The following is a 22,222-nucleotide window of genomic DNA, read 5'->3' as shown; positions in this document are numbered from 1 at the left end:
GCTTGACCAAGCTCAAGTACACATCCGGTAACATGCACCAGGCTCCTCACCCACTAGTCGGTTTTGGGGGTGGAGTAGTGCATCCGGTCGGAAGCATAGATCTTTCGATCCGGCTGGGTGAAAAGGGGAAAGGACGCCACATGATAGTCAAGTTTTTAGTTGTGGAGGAGCTGTCCGCCTACAACATGATATTTGGCCGTCCTACCCTCAACGCATCTAAGGCTGTCATCATCCCGTCCCTCATGTTGGTCAAATTTCAAAAGGATGATGGTACAGTCGGTGCCCTAAGCGGGGACCAGAAGACGGCAAGAGAGTGCTATCTCTCTGACGTCAAGACAAATGTGGGTGCAGCCGGCCAGGGCGAGCCTATTGATATTGATAACTGCGATCCAGCAGTCCCGGCTCCAAGGGCAGCCGGTATGAAAAGAAAGGCGGACCAACTGGCACCCGTCAAAAAGGAGAAATAGCAATCACTAGCCGGGGAAAGGTCAGATGACCAACGACCTCAGTCGGCTGGTGACTGCCTTGATGTCATCCTAGATGACAGCCGTCCTGAAAGAACAGTCAAGGTCGGGACGGTAGCCTTCGAACGGTTGGGAGAAGGTTTGCTCCAGCTGCTGAAGGAATTCAAAGACATCTTTGCCTTCGAAGTGGAAGAGATGCCAGGCGTCAGCCCGGATCTTGCTGTCCACAAGCTAGCCGTAGATCCCAAAAAGCAGCCGGTTAGGCAGAAAAAGAGGGATCATGGTGGAGAAAGATCTCAAGCGGCAGCGGCTGAGGTCAAAAAGCTGTTGGATGCTGGATTCATTAGGCAATGCTACTACCCGGATTGGGTGGCAAATGTCGTTCTAGTAAAGAAGCCGAACGATACTTGGCGGATGTGTGTGGATTACACATATCTGAACAAAGCATGCCCAAAAGATAGCTACCCGCTTCCAAAGATTGACAGCCTAGTCGACTCAACAGCCGGCCATGCGCTAATGAGCTTTATGGATGCTTATTCAGGCTTCCATCAAATACCTCTCTGGAAGAAAGATCAGGAGAAGACGACTTTTGTCACTGATCAGGGGTTATTCTGCTATACGGTGATGCCGTTTGGGTTGAAGAATGCACCGGCTACATTCCAGCGCATGATAAACACCGTTTTTATCAACCAGATTGGCAGGAATGTAGAGGCGTATATCGATGACATGATAGTCAAATCCAAGCTACAGACGGATCACCTAGCAGACCTGCGAGAAACCTTCACCACACTCAGGTGGCACCGGGTCATGCTTAACCCAAAGAAATGCGTATTTGGTGTTGAGTCTGGGAAGTTTCTCGGATTCTTGATTGACCAAAGAGGCATCGAAGCTAATCCGGAAAAAATACAGGCGGTAATTGACATGAAGTCTCCCCGCACTGTAAAAGAAGTCCAGAAGTTGACCGGTTGTCTGGCGGCATTGGGGAGGTTCCTCAGCCGGTCAGGTGACAAGTGCCTCTATTTCTTTCAGGCAATCAGGAAGAGGTCAAGGTTTGAATGGGGTGAAGAAGCAGAGGCGGCATTCCAGAGGCTTAAGCAGCACTTGCATTCTTTGCCAAGGCTAGTGAGCCCCCTACCCCGGGAGGTTCTGTACATGTACCTAGCCGTCTCTGATCACGCCCTTAGTGCCGTTCTCCTCGCTGAGAGAGACGGCATTCAGCTGCCGGTGTACTTCATCAGCCATGTCTTAAAAAATGCTGAGCTCCGGTACCCCATGATCGAAAAATTTGGGTTGGCCTTATTCGTAGCAGTCAAGCGGTTGAAGCCTTATTTTTTGGCACATCCGGTTGTGGTATACACAGATCAGCCGCTCAAGCGTACGATGACTGCTATAGAGTCATCCGGTAGAATGATCAAGTGGGCTGTTGAAATACAAGGCCTTGAGATAACTTTTGAACCCAGGCGGGCAGTGAAAGGTCAGGCGTTTGCCGACTTTATTGTCGAGATGACTAGGCCGGTGCACCCGGAAAACCCTGATCAGGTCTGGAAGTTATTTGTAGACGGCAGCTCTACGGTGAACGGCTGTGGTGCAGGTGTTATCTGTCATTCCCCGGAAGGGGATAAGTTTGAATATGCACTACGGTTTAAGTTCCAAGCCTCCAACAATGAGGCAGAGTATGAAGCCCTGCTAGCCGGATTGCGCATGTGTAAGGCAGCCGGTGCAAGAAAGGTCGACGCCTGCTCAGATTCACAGCTGATCGTTAGCCAATACCTTGGTGACTACGAAGCCACCCATCCGGCTATGATCAAATATTTGCAGGCGGTCAAAGAGGAGGCTGGGTCCTTCGATGAATTTCATCTGCGACAGGTGCCCCGGTCTGAAAACAATCAGGCGGATGCCCTCTCAAAGTTGGCATCATCAGCCTCCGGTGATGCTCCTAGGACGGTCTTTTGGGAAGTCATTGAAAAACGAAGTATTCAGAATGATCCCATTGGAGTCTTGGACAGAACTGCTACTTGGATGGATCCCATCCGGTCCTTTTTGACGGATGGTACCTTGCCGGATGACCCTTCAGAAGCATCAGCGCTCAAGAAGCGTGCTTCAAGTTTTGTTATGCATCAAGGGGAACTCCTCCGGAAGGGATACCTGCAGCCGTTTTTGAAATGTGTAACCCCGGATAGGGGGAGAGAAGTTTTGGAAGATCTGCACGCGGGGTTTTGTGCCTCGCATATTGGCGGCAGGTCCCTGGCCAGAAGAACCAGACGGCAAGGGTACTTCTAGCCCACTCTTGAAGCGGATGCCATGGATCTAGTAAAGAGATGCGACAAGTGCCAAAAATTCGCTAAGTTGATACATCAACCGGCAACAGAACTCACGGCAATCCATAGTCCGGTTCCGTTTGCTAAATGGGGCATGGACATTTTGGGACCTTATACGCCTGCATCAGGCGGCCGCCGCTACATTCTTGTAGCAGTAGACTACTTCACCAAATGGGTTGAGGCAGAGGCGGTGAAAGGGATTAAAACGAAAGACGTGATTTCTTTCATCTGGAGAAACGTCATCACCCGGTTCGGGGTTCCAATGTCCATGGTTTTCGACAACGGACCGCAGTTCGAAACGCCTGTCCTGAAGACCTGGTTGGGAGACCAAGGAATTTCCCATTGTTTTGCATCCGTTGGCCGTCCTCAGGCAAACGGTCAAGTTGAGGCTTTTAACAAGTTGATCTCAGACGGGATAAAGAAGAAAGTAGAAAGAGCCGGTGGACTATGGGCAGAGGAATTACCTCATGTCCTTTGGGCTATCCGGACAACCGAAAAGGGGGCAACCGGTGAGACCCCATTTCTCATGACATACGGCACTGAAGCAGTTCTTCCCATTGAACATTATGAGCCTACTCTACGCATTATGTTATATGATGAGGAGGCTAACTGGGAAGCCATGCGGTTGGCATTAGACGCTCTTCCAGAGCGAAGGGGGAATGCTGCCTTGCGTCATGAGATCTACCGTCTGCGTATGACTAGAGCCTACAACAAGCGGGTTCGTAAAAGACCTTTGAAAGAAGGAGATTTTGTGCTTTGCAAAATGGAGGCAACCGGTAGGGCCAATGAACAAGGCAAATTAACCCCAAATTGGGAGGGACCCTACCGGATCTTTGAAGAAGTACGAGACGGCACTTACTGCCTGGAAACTCCAGACGGAAGAAAGTTGCCTAGAACTTGGAATGTAGATAACCTCAAAAAATACTACTTCTAAGCATTGTACATCTTTTAAAAATTTTCAAATGATTAATGAGAATTACATTCAATTTTGTATACAGCCGCCATGTCTTGTGCCTACCACAAGCGGCACTAGTAACTAATTTTTTCTTCCGGTGACACCCATACGGGTGAATTCATCGAAGAGAACATCTCCCATTTGGGTGGTAAATTGTTCTAAGCGATCACACAGGCGGACAAATCCACCTGACGATCCTACGCACCAAAAAAGGGCAGGCTAGCAACCCCAAACTTGCAGCCGGCTCACTTTTTGGACAAATCCGCCTGACTCTCTAAGAGCAGGCCTAAAATCATCCGGTGACACCCCTACGGGTGAATTCATCGAAGAGAACATCTCCCATTTGGGTGGTAAATTGTTCTAAGCGATCACACACGCGGTCAAATCCGCCTGACGATCCTTCGCACCAAAAAAGGCAGGCTAGCAACCCCAAACTTGCAGCCGGCTCACTTTTTGGAAGGACAGCCGGTACTCAGTACCGCCGCCTGACTCTCTAAGAGCAGGCCTAAACATTTGGTCTAGGCCATAATTCATTCAGGGGTATGCTTGCAAAAGCCCAACCGGTGAATGGACATCCTAATCTGGCGTGATTCTTTTGCGAAGTCCCGACCGGTAATTCAGTATAAACCGACTGGCTCCCGAATCTAATGTTGGCACTTAGTGTATATTCGAGCTATATCATATGAATAGTCGCCTGGCTTGCAAAGACCCAGACCGCTATCCAGGGGCAATTACCCAGACGCCATCCGGTTTGGTTTTGGGTCGAAATTTCTTCGCCTAGTTGCGAAGACCCAGACGGCAGTGTTACCGATGGGGTCTTCTTGGCAACCCTTGCAAATTTCTTCGCCTAGTTTGCGAAGACCCAGACGGCAGTGTTACCGGTGGGGTCTTCTTGGCAACCCTTGCAAATTTCTTCGCCTAGTTTGCGAAGACCCAGACGGCAGTGTTACTGGTGGGGTCTTCTTGGCAACCCTTGCAAATTTCTTCGCCTAGTTTGCGAAGACCCAGACGGCAGTGTTACCGGTGGGGTCTTCTTGGCAACCCTTGCAAATTTCTTCGCCTAGTTTGCGAAGACCCATACGGCAGTGTTACCGGTGGGGTCTTCTTGGCAACCCTTGCAAATTTCTTCGCCTAGTTTGCGAAGACCCAGACGGCAGTGTTACCGGTGGGGTCTTCTTGGCAACCCTTGCAAATTTCTTCGCCTAGTTTGCGAAGACCCAGACGGCAGTGTTACCGGTGGGGTCTTCTTGGCAACCCTTGCAAATTTCTTCGCCTAGTTTGTGAAGACCCAGACGGCAGTGTTACCGGTGGGGTCTTCTTGGCAACCCTTGCAAATTTCTTCGCCTAGTTTGTGAAGACCCAGACGGCAGAGTTACCGGTGGGGTCTTCTTGGCAACCTTTGCAAATTTCTTTGCTGTTTGCGCAGACCCAAGCGGTAGTGTTACCGGCGGGGTTCTTTTGGTTATCCTCGCAGAAATATGTATAAAAAATAACAAGAATTCTAATATTGGAGTGCAGAAACATAAAAAGCATTCAAAAGCCGGCTCAGCCGGTGAAAATGTTTATATTCAAAATAAAAATTATTACAGCTTAGCCCATCTCATACGGCGCTATTACAAGATAATGCTAGGCACGCAGGCCGGGAAGTAGTTGCTACTCCAGGCGAACAGTGAGCCGGTCCTATTCCGGTTGGTTCTGGGTTGGATCAGGGTGAGCGGCTGCGTCGGCTTCAGGAACGACTTCTTCCTCTTCAGCAGCCTCCGCCTGCCGTCGCGCAATCTCCTCCCTAACCCAAGCGTCATAGGGTCCGGGCCCCGGCTCATTCGCCTCCTCGGCCAGAATGGCAAGATCAGAATATTTGAAGGCGAGTTCCCAGACGGTGAAGTCCGCCTCCGGGTGGATGAGGGAAAACGCCCGTTGCATCCGGTTTGCACAGTCATGCTCATTCTCTTCAATGAGCCTCTCCTGCTCCGACTCCAAGGTGACCTTGAAGTTCTCATTGGCAGCAGCCGCCTCTTTGCGCAGGCGCTCATTCTCTTTGGCAAGGCGGCCATTTTCAGTCTCCGCCTTGCTCAGCCGTTGGAGGGGCTCTCTCTGTTCCTCCAACTTTTTATTGGCATCATCCAGGGACGCCTGCAGTTGGTCAACTTGGTTTTTCAGCTGATCAATCTTCTGTTGGAGGGCTTTGGTCTTCTCCGCCTGTTCCATGCGTATAGATTTAGATTCTAAGCCATGCATGTACAAAGAGTAGTCAGCAACATTATGGGCGTCATCAACAGCCCGTTTGCTTCTCCTTACCTCCTCAGACTTGCGGGTATAAGCTCGTTTGAGCCCCTCTACGCGCAGCATAGCCTGCAAAAATACAGCCGGTTAATACTGCATACTTAAAAATGCACGTCAAGAAAATTACCGCATGGTTGTTGGAGCATACGTCGGCCAGGTCGACCAGCACCCGGTCGGCATTAAAGGAGTTGATCCCAGGGATCGCCTCCTTCTCGTCCCTGGGGACGGCTTTCAGCATGGCCCGGGCATATTGTGCCCCGTCCGGCCAGCGGGGAGAATTATCTGCACCAGAAACAGACGGTGAGAAACTCGCATATGCTCTGCCTATAGATTGCCGGCTGATTGGAGAATCCCCCGGCTGCGATCGAGACTGTGAATAAGACTTGACCCGCATGGGCAGATCAAGCAGTGTAAGGTCGAAGTTACCTTGGCGGCCCGAACGGCCTTCAGAGGGACCGGTTGCGGTCCTCAATGGGATGGCAGAAAGCACATCCGCAGATCCAGGCCCGTCTGGGACCCTTATTGATTTGCCGCCGGTAGTTTGCCGGTCGGCTGTCTTCTGCACCTTGGATGCAGACTCTTGTTGGGTCGGCGGAGGCCTGACCTGTTTTTGAAGGGACCGGGGCATCTGCTTCCCGTCCTGTAAACGAGAAAAATATAAGTTATGGGATAAATGGATTGAAATAAACGAGAAGGATCAGACGGTTATACCTTCTTCGCCGCCTGGGCAGCAAGTTTTTTCTCGAGATTGGCTTTCCGGATGTCGGCAGCCGACCTAGCCGGTGTCTTCTCGGTGGGCAGCATTTTCTTGGCTTCTTCTGCAGAGGAAGGCACACGGTTAGAATAATAAATAAGCAAGGAAATAAAAGCATCCGGTTCGAAAGAAACCGGCTGAGTTCCGAATACATACGTTTTTTAAACATGCGGCTTAGGCCACAAGCGGACAAGAAGCATTCGTCCCTAAAAAATTCATGTTTGGGCACCCAGTTTCTGGGTACCCTTACTATCTCTCTGGATGAGAGGGTGTCAGGAACTAACTCAAAAAACCCGGAGTCAAGGATGGTCTCTCTATCATCCTCCGGGACAGGGGGCAGGCAGCACTTGGTTCCCAAGAGTTCTGGTTTCCGGTTGTAGATCCGGAATTCTCTGTTCTCTGCCGTAGTTGGGGCCTTAACCAAGTAGAACCGGTGCTTCCAGTCCGACCATTTGGATGGCTTGTCCAAGGTCATAAGGTATTTGGGCTGGGTGGTCAAGGTATACCAGGCTCTCCAGCCGCCTGGGATCCTACTCAAGTAATGCATGTGGGCAAACGCCTCCCAGCCGGGGTTGAGGCCCTGCATCTCGCAGGCGGCGATATACCCTAAAATATTTACCCATGAGTTGGGGGTTAATTGCCAGAGACCTAGGCCATACCCCCTAAGTATGGCTTTTATTGTGTCGTGGAGAGGGAAGCGGACTCCGGCCACGAAGGCCGCCTCGTAGCACCCGAACCAAGCGTTCGCGTTCGGTTGTCCATCCTCCCACCATATTGTTCCCAGAGCAGCCGGGACTTTTATTGTATAGTCACCACCCAGCGGCCGCCGTTTGATAAAATCTGGCAGCGCAGCCCGCATGAGCTCGCGGTCCTTGGAGGAGACGGCGATCATGAGAGGATCGTTCCTATTATCCCAAGAAGGCCTCTCCGCCTCCTCGCTATCCTCAGATTCGGTTAAGTAGCTGCTACTGCTACTTTGAACGTGACCGGCATCAGAGCCGGCTGGGGAGTTGGAGACCTCCTTATCAGAGCCTACCTGCTCTCTGGTCTCCTGGAGGGGAGCACTCTCTTCGTTTAAAATGCTATCACCCGGGGTGCTAGGAGCGCCCCCGGGTGAGCCTCTCTGCTCTACCTCTCCATGCTCTACTTCACCGCCTGAAGCTGGGACCTCAGGCGACTGCTCATCTGAGCTCCCACTTCTGTAGTTGGGATCTCTGGCAGTAGACCGGATTCTGGCCATTGTGTCCTGCACAGACACAGAGTCGGTCGATATGGGTGTTGAAAAAGGGTTGTCCCAAAGAACAGAGGCGGCAGACCCAGTTCTAGACTCAGCCGTACTAATAAACCGGCTGAGTTCACAGCTAGGTTCCGGGTATGGGTATAAGGGGTCCATCTACTTATGGGACCAATGAACAAAAATGTGAGTAAAAGACTCAAACGGAAATACATGAAAAAGCTAGAAAGAATAGAGACGGTACCTAGAAGAAAATCTGGAAATTCTCTGGGATGCTTGCGAAGACGCAGGCGGTTCAAAATTCGGCTGGGTTTCTCTGATTACCCTCTCGAAAATCTTTGGCTAGCTTGCAACGACCCAGACGGTCTGTAGACCGGTTGCTCTCAACGAATCTCAACTCCGAATGCTCTCAACTCTCAAATTGCCGGCTGCTCTCAAATCTTCAGAAATTTGGCAAAGTTTGTAAATGAGAGCTCGGGGGACATCTTCTCCTATTTATAGAATTTGTCCCAGAAGGTGAAAAGTCGTGACTCTTCGCCTTCTGCTTTTCCATCCTTCAAAAGGAATCTGAAGAGTAAAAAAAAAAAAAAAAAAAAAAAAAAACCCTTTCACCAGCGCCACGTGGCACCCTGCCACGTCAGCACCAGTGAGGGGCAAATGTTTGGGGTAAAAATACCCTAAACACGTGGCCCAATGGCCTAGTGACACGTGGCATCCAGCCGTTGGTCAGCAGGGCTCCAATCCTCTGCTGACACGTGTCCTCTAAACCCTAAAAGGGGAACCATCCCTTCCCCACTATAAATAGTGGAAGGACTCTCATTAATGGGGGCTGGACCATTTGTTGATCACATTGAATACTCCTCAAAAAGAAACACACTTACCCCGAGCAATATTAATTGCGGAATTCTCCCATTACGCGAGAAGTAACTTCCACATTACGTGCATTCTACCTCCCGTATCTTTACTAACTTGATCGTCGGAGGCGGAGCTCCTACCCCCAGGAGTCTTCGTGATTTTGCAGGCACAGGCGTCGAAGGGCATTCTTGGAATTGTAACTCTCCCGCAGGACACATCAAAAAACCCCAAAACAGTGTGGATCAACCGTTTTCCACTGGTCATCAAAGTGTGGGCATAGGGTCATTCACAAGAATGCTTGTTGATCCACATTATGTCAATGACCATCTGTCACAATTTAGGTCTCCGGCCTCATCGCCTAATGTTGGAACCTCAACAAGCACACAACCACAAGGCATTCTTGATTCTCTTGACCCAAACAATGTAGATGTATTTGGCGATGCAGAGATGAATGACACTGATGAAGATGATGATGAAGAGGTAATTGAATCTCATGATAAGGCAATTAAAGGAAGCGCCCCCACTTCAGACTTCAATGAAGTGGCGCAAGTTGATCCTCGTTTGAATAACTCATGGATGTCTTGGTTAGGAAATGAGACATATAACAATGGGGGAGAATTTGAGGTTGGACAGTAGTTTGACTCATTGCAACAACTGAAAGATGCTGTGAAATCTTACTCCATAGCTAGAAATAAAACAATTCGAGTTGTGGAGGCAGAGCCAGAGAAATATGTTGTTGAGTGCAAGAGGAAAGAACAATGTAGTTGTTTGTGGAGGCTTAGAGGAGTGAAAGATCCAACACTCTCTACGTTTAAAATTGTGAGGTACAACGACCCTCATGCAAGTAACTGTGTTGGTGACATCGACTCGGGAGATCATAAGCTACTCACTTCCGAGTTCGTTTGCAATGCTCTTCTAGATGTCATTCGCGTTGATCCTTCATTGAAAATCAAGACAATGGTGCAACTTGTGAAAGAGAAATTTGATGGATTCCAAATAACCTACAAGAGAGCATGGCTAGCGAAACAAAAGGCAATAAAACTCATTTGTGGGGATTGGGAGGGTTCATATGAACAGTTGCCTAAGTACATGCAAGCTCTGAAGGAATCAAATCCTGGAACTGTTGTTGAGTGGAGGTTGTTAGAGAGTACGGTTCCTGGAACACATGTTTTTCAACGAGTCTTTTGGGCATTCAAGCCATGTATTGATGGATTCCGTCACTGCAGACCCCTTATCACCATTGATGGCACTCATTTATATGGCAAATACAAAGGCACTCTACTTATTGCTATGGGAACGAAACTATTCCCCCTCGCTTTTGCGGTTGTCGAAGGAGAGAACAATGATAGCTGGTCTTGGTTCATGGCTTGTATTCGTGCTCGAGTTACAGATAGGAAAGGGCTATGTGTGATATCTGACAGACATGCTGGTATTTTAGCAGCAATGGAAGAAGTTGAAAGTGGTTGGGAGGAGCCCAATGCCTACCACAAGTACTGTACACGACACTTGGCTTCTAATGTGAACTCAAAATTTAAAAGTGTCGTCATAAAGAACCTCTTTGGCAAAGCAGCTACTGCAAGGCAGAAGAAGAAGTTTGATTACTACATCAACAAAATTGGTGACTTGAATGTAGAGGCCCGTAGGTACTTGATGGAAATTCCGTACAGTAAGTGGTCCATTCATCATGATGGTGGTTTCAGGTTTGGTGTGAAGACTACAAACATGTCGGAAGTTTTCAATGGAGTCTTAAAGGGGGCTCGATGTCTCCCGATAACCGCTTTAGTGCAAATGACCTTTTTCCGGGTTAACTCCTATTTTGCAACTAGAAGAAGTTGGAGTAAAAGAAGACTTGAAGAGGGCCATGAGTTATCAGAAAAGGCTATGAAGACAATAGAAGCCAACATGGAGAAAGCCACGCACCATGAGGTTGTTGCTTTTGACTATGATGCCATCGGGTTGTATCAGGTTAGGACCGTTCGTGGAAGGAGAAAAGCTGGTAAAGGTGGTAACTCCCACACTGTGAATCTGTTGAGCAAGACATGTACTTGTGAGAAATTGAGAATATACAACCTCCCATGCTCTCATGTCCTAGCAGTTTGTCGTCACCGAAGCCTATCACATGCAGACTTTGTGGATTCTTTTTTCATGACCGCCGAATATAGGCGTTCATACGCGAAGTGTTCCGCACCAGTTCCTGATCCTTGCCACTGGTCAGCTTACAATGGGCCTACTACTATGGCCAACCCAGATTTGAAAAGAGGCCCAGGCCGACGGTCCACTAGAATCCGAAATGAAATGGATGAGCGTCCCTATCGTGTGAAGAAGGCATGCAGTGTTTGTCGGCGACCTGGGCATAACAAGAAGACATGTCCTACTCTTATTGGTGGTGTTGGATCATCTGGGTAACATGATTAATTATATATTCTTGTTAAATATTTATGTTTTTTCTCGAACGCTTAACATTAATTCAATTTTTTGTTATCGTGTAGGTCCCATGGAGCCGGTGATTCGTCCAGGCCCAGTTGATCCATCTGTTCTACGGTTGCAGACTTCCCATAGGAGCCACGATGTTTGGAGTGGCGTAGTCGATAGAGTTCTCTCAGTTAGGGAGCATATGGTCAGCGTGGGACGTGAGTGGAGGGTAGAGGGCGGAGTACTAGAGTACGTTAGGCTTGCTGGGTTTTACGGTGTACATAGGATTTTGGGAGGAGGGTTTTTGCTTGATCGATCTCTTCTTACGGCGTTGGTTGAGAGGTGGAGGCAGGAGACACATACTTTCCACCTAGTGGTAGGTGAGGCCACCATTACTTTACAGGATGTCGCCGTCCTGTTAGGTCTGAGAGTGCACGGCCCTCCTGTCATTGGACCTCCATTTGAGGGATGGCATGACCTAGTTGAGGAGTTGCTGGGAGTTCGACCTGGCCATGATGATAACGGTAAGCCGTTTCTGGAGGGATCTACTTTGAAGTTGACGTGGCTCAGACGTCACTTATCACAGATGCCAGAGGGAGCTGATGACTTGACAGTTCAGCGCCATGGCCGTGCTTACATTCTCACTCTCATGGGATTCTGTTTGCCGACAAGAATGGCGATGCTGTGTCACTCTACTACTTGCCGTTCCTTCAAGACTGGGAGACAGCTTCGACCTACAGCTGGGGGAGTGCGACTCTTGTTTTTTTGTACCGGCAGCTATGTCGAGCATGTCAGCGAGATTCGAGACAGATTGGAGGCCCACTCATCCTACTACAGTTGTGGTCGTGGGAGCATATTACTATTGGCCGACCATACATTAGGAGGCCTCGAGATCCGCCACAGGAGGACCCTGAGGATGAGGATGAGGATGACATTTTGGGGACTCAGCATCAGCGAGGTGTTGACCCTTTGGCGTGCAGGTACAGTGTTTGCTTCAAGTTCATGTTCTTACAGTTCTATCTTTCAAGAATTATTATTAACGAGTCTTTACAGGTGGTTACGTGTCCATCTATGGTGTGCGCATACTGCTTCTGGACTACCATACTACAGAGATGCGTTTGACCATCAGCGCGAGGACCAGGTACAATCGGTGTTTCTTTTTTTTTTGTGCATTGTTTTTCTTCCATTATGTTAGTCATATACATGTTGACATACTTGTGTTGGGAATTAGATGATTTGGCAGCCATATACTGAGGCGGTGATGGATCGACTTCCGGAGATTTATCGCTCAGACATGCACATTTGGCGTACACGGGCACCTCTAATATGCTTTGACGTCGTTGAGTTCCACCTCCGAGACCGAGTCCTTCGTCAGTTCGGGTTAGACCAGCCGATCCCACAGGATGTAGACACGGACGTTGCTCTACACAGGAAGGATCAAAGGGGACAGCGTAATTGGGAGATTCGGCATTCGGACCATGTACACGAGTGGAGTCGACGAGAGGCATTAGTCGTCCAGGGATACCCGTTCACTGGGACTTCTTCCCCGGCCATGACAGAGTACATGGCTTGGTACCGTCGCATCACGAGACTGGTCATTACTCCACCTTCGCAGGAGCGCCCCCCGAGTCATTACCAGCCAGCTACCTCTGACCTCTTGCTTGTATGAACTTCACTTCATTTCAATCTAGTTCTTACGTTTTTGATTTCATTTTACTAACATTAAAACTACACTTCAATGTAGGCACATGCATTTGCTGATTTGCACGTCCAGCTATCGGGAGCTACTAAGACCATCTCCCACTTGCCACCAGAGACGGCTATACCATTTGCCATACAGACGATGCAGGGTTTTACATCATTTTGTGGGTAAACCTTGTCTAGGGTGGGGCAGTCATACCTTATTCAACAGCCTCGACCGTCCACGTCTTCATCTTCTACTGTCCACTAATTTTTTTGTAAATGCTTAGAATTGGATTTTGTTATATTTAATCAATTGAAAAATATTCGACTTTGCAATTTCGACTTTCTTAGATCTTCATAAACTTGTTATTTGTGGTGGTTGTGTTGAAAATATGCTACATATCTCATGTTTTACAGGTACACAACTTGCAGGTTTTTTTTTGAATGATTATGTAAGTTTGAAAAAAAAAACCAGTCCAGGGTAAACCGCTACTTGAAGTAGCGGTTTTCCAATGTAAACCGCTACATTAAATAGCGGTTTTTTGTAAAGAAACCGCTACTTGAAGTAGCGGTTTACATTGGGAAACCGCTACTTCAAGTAGCGATTTTAAACTAAGAAACCGCTACTTGAAGTGGCGGTTTATTGCAAAGAAACCGCTACTTGAAGTAGCGGTTTACCCTGGACCGGAAAAAAAAAATTGGTTTTTTAACCAGTGCTTACGTGGACGGTAGAATGGGAAAATAAAAAGAAGAGGCTGTAGTTTGGGAATTGCGGTAATTCTTGACATTAATTTGGGAAAGAGCTCAATTTTTATTGGAGTGAATTTTAGGAAATTTTGATTTTTATTACCATTAAAAAAGCATTGACCTTTACGAGTAAAATGCGAACTAGTTCATTATATAATTCGGTTTAAAAAAAATTTCTTACTATATCGTTTATGTAGGCTTGGTTTTAAGGTTCGATATTTATCAGTATAAAATCGATAACAATGTTCGATTTTATATATAGAACCGCTAAAGAATTAATGCCATTAGAGGTTTCGTATTAGCAATGTTAACGATTTTATATAGACAAATACAATACTAAATCTTGAAATCGAGCCTAAGTGGACGCTATTGCGAAAAATAGTTTTTAAACTAATTATAAGAAATTAGTTTATGTACCAATTGGTTGTTGGTGTAGTGGTGATTGGAACTACACTTGGTAGGGAGGATCCATGTTCGATCCCCCGCAACAATAATTGGGAGGGGATTGAAACCTAACCACCCAAAACTGATCCCCGAATCTGGATTAGCCCAAAGAGTGAACCGGGTGGAACACTAAAAAAAAGAAATTAGTTTATGTTTTTACATTATTTAGGGAAATCGCTGAATTTTTACTTGTATCTAAAATTTTATTTTACTATTAGCAAAAACACAAAAAAAATAAATTTTGCTACCTGCTAACAACTTTTGTCAGAAAAACGTTAGTGGGGCCCACTCTCCATTTTTTTATTTTTTATTTTTTATTTTTTTTAATTTGCATGTCGAAAAATGTTTCGTTAAGGTTTTGGAGGTATTTTGACCCTTAAGTGTTCAAATTGATTGACCTTAGATAATAAAATCATGTAAAGACCTCGTGTGTCACTATTGTTGTTATTATTATTATTATTATTATTATTATTTTTCCGTTGATATTGTTCGGGTAAGTTTTTAGCGTCAATTTTACTTCATCAGATTTAATTGACATTTTCCATTAGGGTTCCGTTAGTGGTCAGTTCGTTGTTTATTTTTCCTCTCGATTTGTGTTGTTACTCATGGACAACAAAAATTGCTCCAAATGATGAAGGTGACTTTTGTACATTCTGAGGTTGAGGCAGGGTGATCACTGATTGGATATCCGATATCAGAAATTTGGGATATTCAAAATTCGAATCCGATTCGAAAAGTTTCGGATGATATCCGACAATTTTCGGATTGGATATATCGAATATCGAATATCCGCAATATTATACTACCTCTGGTTCTTGTTACTTGCAACAATTTCCTAAAACGGATGGTTCACATTACTTGCAACATTTTTTTTCTTTCCTTTTTTAGTAAGTTTTTGGGTGTAAATTTACCAATTTACCCCCTTACTTTTATTTTAATCTACTCACTTACACTACTAACCACATCCAATTATCCTAAGCTCAAGATTAATTAACATAACAATTCCCACCAAAATTACCCCATCCCATTTAAATTCACCATCACCCCAACCACTAGAATTGAATGCATCTGCATTCAATTGATATGATGAATATGGTTGAGTTCTTTAATTCTTGAGAATTCTCCAGGATATATCCCCCCCCCAACCCTAGTTCTTCATTTCTCACTCTCTCTTCTCAGCCGTTGTCACCCTCTCTTTCTCTTCAGTTTCTGGGTTCCCACCATTCTCTCTCCTCCATTTTTGTTCTTGTTTTGCTTCCTTCTCGGCCATGACTACTCCAAATGACGAAACTCCAGGCCTTTTCTGCTATGAATCTTTCGGATCTAGTACATATAAGGCCAAGGCTAGATCCCAAACCACTAGGTACAAGCCGCAACGCGGAACCGGTAACATGAAACCTGTCCGTCGCGCTTCAATCATTTCGAGGAGGAAGATCCGCGGTGCGAAGCTTGTCGTATACATCTCCAGCGATGAGCAGGAGAAGCCAAAAGAGGTGGTCCCTCAGCCTAAGGTTGATGCTCAACCACCTAAGGCCTCAGATGAGGTTGAAACTGCTGTGAAGGAGGACCCTTTGGCTGCTGGTGGGGCCCCTGACGCTGTTGTTGAGGTTGGTGACGCCAAATTTGAAACTGGGGATACCAATCCAACAGATCTAGTGGTTGGAGAGGTTGTCCAGCCATCCGAGTCCCCTGAAGGCGATGGTGGTAGTGTTGTTGGTCCTTCCTCTGGTGTCAAACGCATCAAATCTGGGCTTCCTGACGGTATGGAGCCAGACGATGTGTATATGGCTTACCCTGCAGATCTACTACCCTCAGTACTACATTCCTCCTAACTGATTGAGCAGCGTAAATTCTAAAACCCTAATCTTTTTTGATTTCAAAAAGCATTTGTATTTTGTGATTCATTGGTTGGATGGTTTATGTTGAATTTTTTTATTGCAATGTTTTGGTTGTTGAGTCCCAACCCAAACCCTAGGTCTGTTGATACATTATGGTTTATTTTTTACCTTGATGTTGGTTTATATTTATTTGAAAATTTGATTTCATTGAGTCCCCTGTTCCATGTTGCGTGATTATTTGATTTTGTTTTCTTGTTTGGATGGTGTAGACATTTACTTTTGGTCCTCTGTCCCGACCGGAAGTGCTATGACGATAAATAAACCATCTTTGTGTTAGATCAACGTGAAGAAAACTTATGGATTGCTGATTAAGGCTTAAACACATGAAACAACTAGCTTTACCCAATACGAAATAAACTAAAGCTAACTAAAACTAAGCCCGATTAGTAATTAGGACTAATCCCAAGATTAAACCTAATTATCGACGGATTTAGAGGTGCCTAGGTTAAAATCCGAGGCTGCCGCAGGAAAAAACCGCTCGCAACTCAAGGAGTCGCGCTGGCCTGGCACGTGCGACCCATAAGGTTGCGCGTGACATCCAGCGCAACCACCAATGATGCGCTCGCGGAAGATTCAAAATTTTATAAAAATGCTGAATCGAATCTTACCATAAAGCCACACGTAAGATCATTAGTTGCGCTGCCCTCAGCAGTGCAACTCAATTACTTGCGCGGTAGTCACGTGCGACCTTTCGAGATGCGCGCGCCACCTACTGCTGCAAAATATCCAAAACCCTAAACTCATCCATTCCCTATAAATAGGGGTTCAATACAAGCTTTGAAACACACAGAAATTAACCCAGACAGTCAGCAGAAACCTTATGATCTTATGCACTAATTATTTCCCCTTGTCCTATACACTCACCCCTTTAATCATTTGTTCTTACGGTGGAGGTTCCCGAATAAGAAGGAGTCCATAAGTGTTCTAAGCGAAGATCTAGCAAGGAAAAGTGGTAAAATCCCGAGCGCTTAGATAAACCACCTTTTCTTTTTTTGTTTAAACAAATTTTAATCGATTAATTAGTGTTGTTTGATCACTTTAAATAAACTTTCAATTAATTAATTCACATAATATTCTTTCGTTAAACAAGACTAGAATTGGACAAATTAATTGTTGTTTTATCACCTAAGCCTAGGCGAATCTTGTTTATTTTGTTCTTTCACGAATTTGAATTAAATAAGAATAACGACATTTGTTGAAATGTAACCTTTTCGTGATTAATGCGTGTAAATAAAATCAACTAACTTAGGTATCACGTTGCATATATTATTTGGTAATGAAATTGTGAAAAAGGAAGAGCTAGTAGAGGCCGCACTTGGGCTAGAATGGCGATTCCTCCTTAAAAGGAACGTTATTTTAGTACCCTCGCTCCCGAACTCATTTCTGGTACAATTAGACCAATTTGGGCATGGGTAAACTTATGATTCATGCTAAATATCCCTTGAACTCTACTTGGGAGAAAGCCATGAATGAGGTTTATAGGTTTTTCCTAAAACTCATTGGCGACTCCTTACTAGATTCTTACAAAAAAGCATAATGATAGGATCAACTCTAATTCAAGGTCCCCCAAACAGTTAGGAATTCAAATCCTAACACGCCTTAAACGGTGTAAAGTCCTAGGCTTTAAAGGGCCATGGGCATAGAGGAGAAGGATCCCCAACGACGGGCACACCCTCCTCACAGATGGCATGTTGTACTGATTGTTAAGTGCCCTTGTTTTTATTGGAGTTCAAGAATTGACCCCCTTCCATTGTGATTCTGCTTGGGCTGATTTGGCTGAAAATGTTGGTTATGGTGGTTTTTTGAAACCTAAATTGAGTCCCATATGTTGGTTTTTGGTAAGATGCACAGAGTCCCTTTCCCTAAATGCATCAGCTTGTGTGATCTCCAAATGATGATGGGACTCATTTGATAGCTACTAAGGTTGTATGGATGCTCTAGAAAATTCTGATTGAAGTTTCTGTTGAGGTACCAACACCCAATAAATCTTGGACTGAAAAAAACCCTATCTGATGGAATGAGTGTACAAAAGTGTTGGGGTTTCCATTACTTTCAAAAGTGTATCACTTTACAAAACATTACTTCAATTCATTACATGACTGCCTAATAATATTTGCTAAGTATTTACCAAAATACACATAACCAAGACATAAACACATTCAAAAAATAAGTAGAGTATTTAATGGTTATGTGTGGCAGTCTATGTTTCCCAAAACACTTCCCTACTTCCTTGTGCTTCATCATTCTGCATCTACTTCCATTTGTGCTTCATCTTGAGCTGTTGTTTGAACTGAGATTGTGTTCAAGTACTGTACTACTGATGCAATGAGTCCCCTGTCCACCTCTAGCAAATCTGGTAGAATCCCTTGTCTGTCCAGACTTCTCTTCTTCAATATGTGGTTGATGTGTATTTTGACGGTTTATATTTGATGGAAGGATTTGAGTGATTTTAAGGGTGGAAATTTGAAAGATAGTCTTAGAAGGCAACGACTTCTAAGTTTGATTTTAGGAGTAACGATCCCAAAACCCTAGTTAACAACTAGTTTGAACCTTAACAAAGTTCTCTTCAAGCAAAAGCTCAATAATCTCAAATTATAATTCATAAAACATCTTGTTAAAATAATTGACATACAACTAGTATATATAGGAAAAATAAATCTATCCTACTTGCCCTGCAAGCAAACTAAATAAAAAGCCCTAATAATTAATTAATGAACCAAGAGAGCCCACTAATTAATTAACACAACTTTGGAAGCCCAAGGCCCCATAACTACTACTAAGAAAATAATAAAAACATTATTAAAAACTCACTTGTAAAACCCCTACTTTAAGAGTAAGGCAAAACCAAGAGAGTACCTAAATAAAGCAATAAAAATAGTTATAAGGAAGGGGACTCGATTCACATCATTCCCTCCCTCTTAAAAAAAAACTTGCCCTCAAGTTTCGTTCGGAAGACAAGGTACCAAGTCACTAGCCCTCATAGTAGCGCAAATTCCCGCTCCAAGAAGTACTTGAAAAGTATCATAATTCTCCCTATGCACAATCTTGAAAGGTCCTTCCTCTAATGGTTCATTCTTACCTCTAGAATTATTAAAGATTTTTTGAGCATTTAAAGATAAGAAAACATACTCACCAATCTCAAAAGGGTGTTGGTTTCTCAATGACAACATATTAGCCCTTCTTTCCTTTTTGTTAAGTTTAGGCATAATCAACAACTCTCTAGCAGGAGCTTGAATAGGTGGCGCCTTAGGGGGTAAAGGATGTAATTGGACTCTCTTATCCCCAACCTTCACTGAATAAACATTTGTAACACCATTAAATAACACCCCTCGATCATATTGCCAAGGACGACCCAAGAGTATAGAACAAGCAGTCATAGGTAAAATATCACACCATACACTATCAGAATATGAACCCATGGAAAAGTTCACCAAAGCTTGCCTTTTAACCTGTAGTCCATCTCCATCATGTAACCAATTAAGCTTGTAAGGAGTAGGATGGTCCCTAGTAGAAAGATTCATAGTGTCAACCAACTTAGTAGATGCAACATTGGTGCACGATCCCGTATCTATAATCAACGAGCAACTCCTATCACCCACTTTGCATATAGTATGGAACAAATTTTCCCTTTGCTCATGTGTAGTAGGAGGAACAAAATTAGCATGCAAAACTCTCCTTAAGATACCGATATGGTGATGTTCAGGTTCAGGAGTAATCTTTTCTTGACCCTCAAACTCTTCAAAATCAAACTCTTCCTCTGTATTGAGCAAACATGTACTCTCCTTCTCTTTCTCTTCTTGGTCAAGATAAGCCAACAACATTCTATGTTCCTTCTTGGATACCGTCACTTTGTTACCACAATCTCTAGCAATGTGTCCCATGCCTTGACACTTGAAACAAACTTTTTTCGCCAATGCAGCTTGTTCGGGAGTAACAACAATCATCTTCCCTTCATTGTTTGAATTGTTAGAGTTGATATTCGAACCCTCACCATTAAAGAATGACTTCCTCTCCTTGAAATAAGAAATTTTCTTTTCTTTCTCCTGTTTCTCAAATCTCTCTGCCAACCTTAAGACATCATCAAAGAACACATAATTTGATGTTTCCACCTTGTGAGAAATCGAAGGTGTTAACCCTTTTATGTATCGTCCAATCTTCATCTCCTCTTTTTCCTGCAAATCACAAAGCATGCACAATTTCTCAAACTCTTTAGTGTATTCAGCGACACTAAGATTCTTTTGTTCAAGATGATTCAACTTCAAGAATTGATCTTGGATAAATTCCCGTGGTAGGAACCGTTTCCTTAATTGTCTCTTCAACTCGTTCCAAGTATTAATTCGTGGCTCATCTTCTCTCAATCTCTTGGCACGTAAATTCTCAAACCATAGAGAAGCATATCTCGTCAGTTTTAGGTTTGCAACCTTGTAGGCTTTTTGCTCATCAAAACCTTTATAATCAAAGACCTTTTCCATCTGACGAACCCAATCTAAAAAGTCTTCGGCATCCCCATCACCTGTAAATTCCGGAAGTTCCAACAACTTCAAATCTCGATCATTGTCAATTGGAAAATTTCTCATGATTCCCCTAGGTTGTTCGTTGTTGATTATTCTTCCTTCCCCAATCACTTGAGTAGACAAAGTTTCAACCCTTTGATTGGTTTGAGCAATTTCTTGTGTACTCTTCTCAATTTTCTCATTCATTCGTTCAAGACTCGCATTAAAATTTCTCATCATATCAACAAGCATAGTATCCAGATCTTCCTTTGTTAAAGTACTCATGATGTCAAAATAATCACAGTCCTATTCGTGGCCAATTATCTCCAAAAATAATAATCTTGCAGCAAGTCGTACTAAAGGCAATAAAAATATTTTGATAAAGCAAACAAAGCAACTAATTACCAAAATACAATCACCTTAAATTAGTATGCTTTAAAATTCAATTAATACCACCGACTACGATAACTGCAACACAACAATAATGACGGCACAACTTATTCTTCTAACTAAACCAATACTTTGTAATTTGGCAGCAATTCCACTAACTCACCAAGCAAATTAAGAGCACATACCAACAAGTAAACTACTATGTAGAAGTTACGAGTACCTTTTGCACAGATACCAACGAATTCTGCAATTCATCCGCTTGAGTACGAATAAGGATTTTTTTTTTTCTTCTTATCAATCGTGTAAGTCGGGAGAACTTACAAAACCTGGCTCTGATACCAATTTGATGTGTATTTTGACGGTTTATATTTGATGGAAGGATTTGAGTGATTTTAAGGGTGGAAATTTGAAAGATAGTCTTAGAAGGCAACGACTTCTAAGTTTGATTTTAGGAGTAACGATCCCAAAACCCTAGTTAACAACTAGTTTGAACCTTAACAAAGTTCTCTTCAAGCAAAAGCTCAATAATCTCAAATTATAATTCATAAAACATCTTGTTAAAATAATTGACATACAACTAGTATATATAGGAAAAATAAATCTATCCTACTTGCCCTGCAAGCAAACTAAATAAAAAGCCCTAATAATTAATTAATGAACCAAGAGAGCCCACTAATTAATTAACACAACTTTGGAAGCCCAAGGCCCCATAACTACTACTAAGAAAATAATAAAAACATTATTAAAAACTCACTTGTAAAACCCCTACTTTAAGAGTAAGGCAAAACCAAGAGAGTACCTAAATAAAGCAATAAAAATAGTTATAAGGAAGGGGACTCGATTCACATCAGTGGTGGTGTGTAGTTGTTCTCACCTTGCCTTTCCAGTATTTGAAGCATGCAAGACTGTAGTGTGATCCATGTATACTTATCCAATGTTGGATCAAATTCTGCAAAAGTTCTGTCAACTTCCTTTATAAGATCAGATTATCAAGGTTCTTTGGAAATGATTGGTATTGCAGTGATTGAATCACACTAAACAGTCCTAAGTCTAAAACATTTGTGTCTGGTGACTGTGCTCGCTGATGTATGAATTAAATGTTGAAACCATTTGCTTGACAAGCTGCTTGAAATTCTGCATCCTTAGGAACTTGATGTGGCCCAACATTATCCTATTGGATTGTTATGTCCTTAGGCAATTATGCAGGCCACTTTTCATGAATTGTTGGGATGACATGTGTGAGTAACATGTCCCTGATTGCATCCTTGGTGACACTTTGCACAACCTTTGTC

At 44.2% G+C, this 22,222-nt stretch overlaps 3 protein-coding genes across 3 annotated transcripts; 2 read left to right on the top strand and 1 right to left on the bottom strand.

Moving 5' to 3' along the window:
* Positions 1–3,712: 3,712 nt before the first annotated feature.
* Positions 3,713–6,992, bottom strand: LOC110716350. The gene is made up of 5 exons (XM_021894970.1): positions 6,732–6,992; positions 6,447–6,660; positions 6,169–6,302; positions 5,724–6,089; positions 3,713–3,727 (listed from the first exon to the last, which is right to left on the bottom strand). Exons 1-5 carry the CDS (start codon positions 6,822–6,824, stop codon positions 3,713–3,715), a joined length of 822 nt encoding a protein of 273 aa, XP_021750662.1. The 5' UTR covers positions 6,825–6,992.
* Positions 6,993–9,157: 2,165 nt separating this feature from the next.
* LOC110716349 lies at positions 9,158–11,269 on the top strand. The gene is made up of 2 exons (XM_021894969.1): positions 9,158–9,422; positions 9,549–11,269. Exons 1-2 carry the CDS (start codon positions 9,158–9,160, stop codon positions 11,267–11,269), a joined length of 1,986 nt encoding a protein of 661 aa, XP_021750661.1.
* An 88-nt stretch (positions 11,270–11,357) lies between these two features.
* LOC110716348 (serine/threonine-protein phosphatase 7 long form homolog) lies at positions 11,358–12,959 on the top strand. The gene is made up of 4 exons (XM_021894968.1): positions 11,358–11,934; positions 11,991–12,255; positions 12,329–12,416; positions 12,507–12,959. Exons 1-4 carry the CDS (start codon positions 11,358–11,360, stop codon positions 12,942–12,944), a joined length of 1,368 nt encoding a protein of 455 aa, XP_021750660.1. The 3' UTR covers positions 12,945–12,959.
* Positions 12,960–22,222: the final 9,263 nt, after the last annotated feature.

Source organism: Chenopodium quinoa, unplaced genomic scaffold, assembly GCF_001683475.1.
Source record: "Chenopodium quinoa cultivar QQ74 unplaced genomic scaffold, ASM168347v1, whole genome shotgun sequence".
Classification (NCBI taxonomy): domain Eukaryota; kingdom Viridiplantae; phylum Streptophyta; class Magnoliopsida; order Caryophyllales; family Amaranthaceae; genus Chenopodium; species Chenopodium quinoa.
The sequence above is the reverse complement of the archived record's forward strand: the minus strand, read 5'-3'. Positions and strand labels throughout refer to the sequence as shown.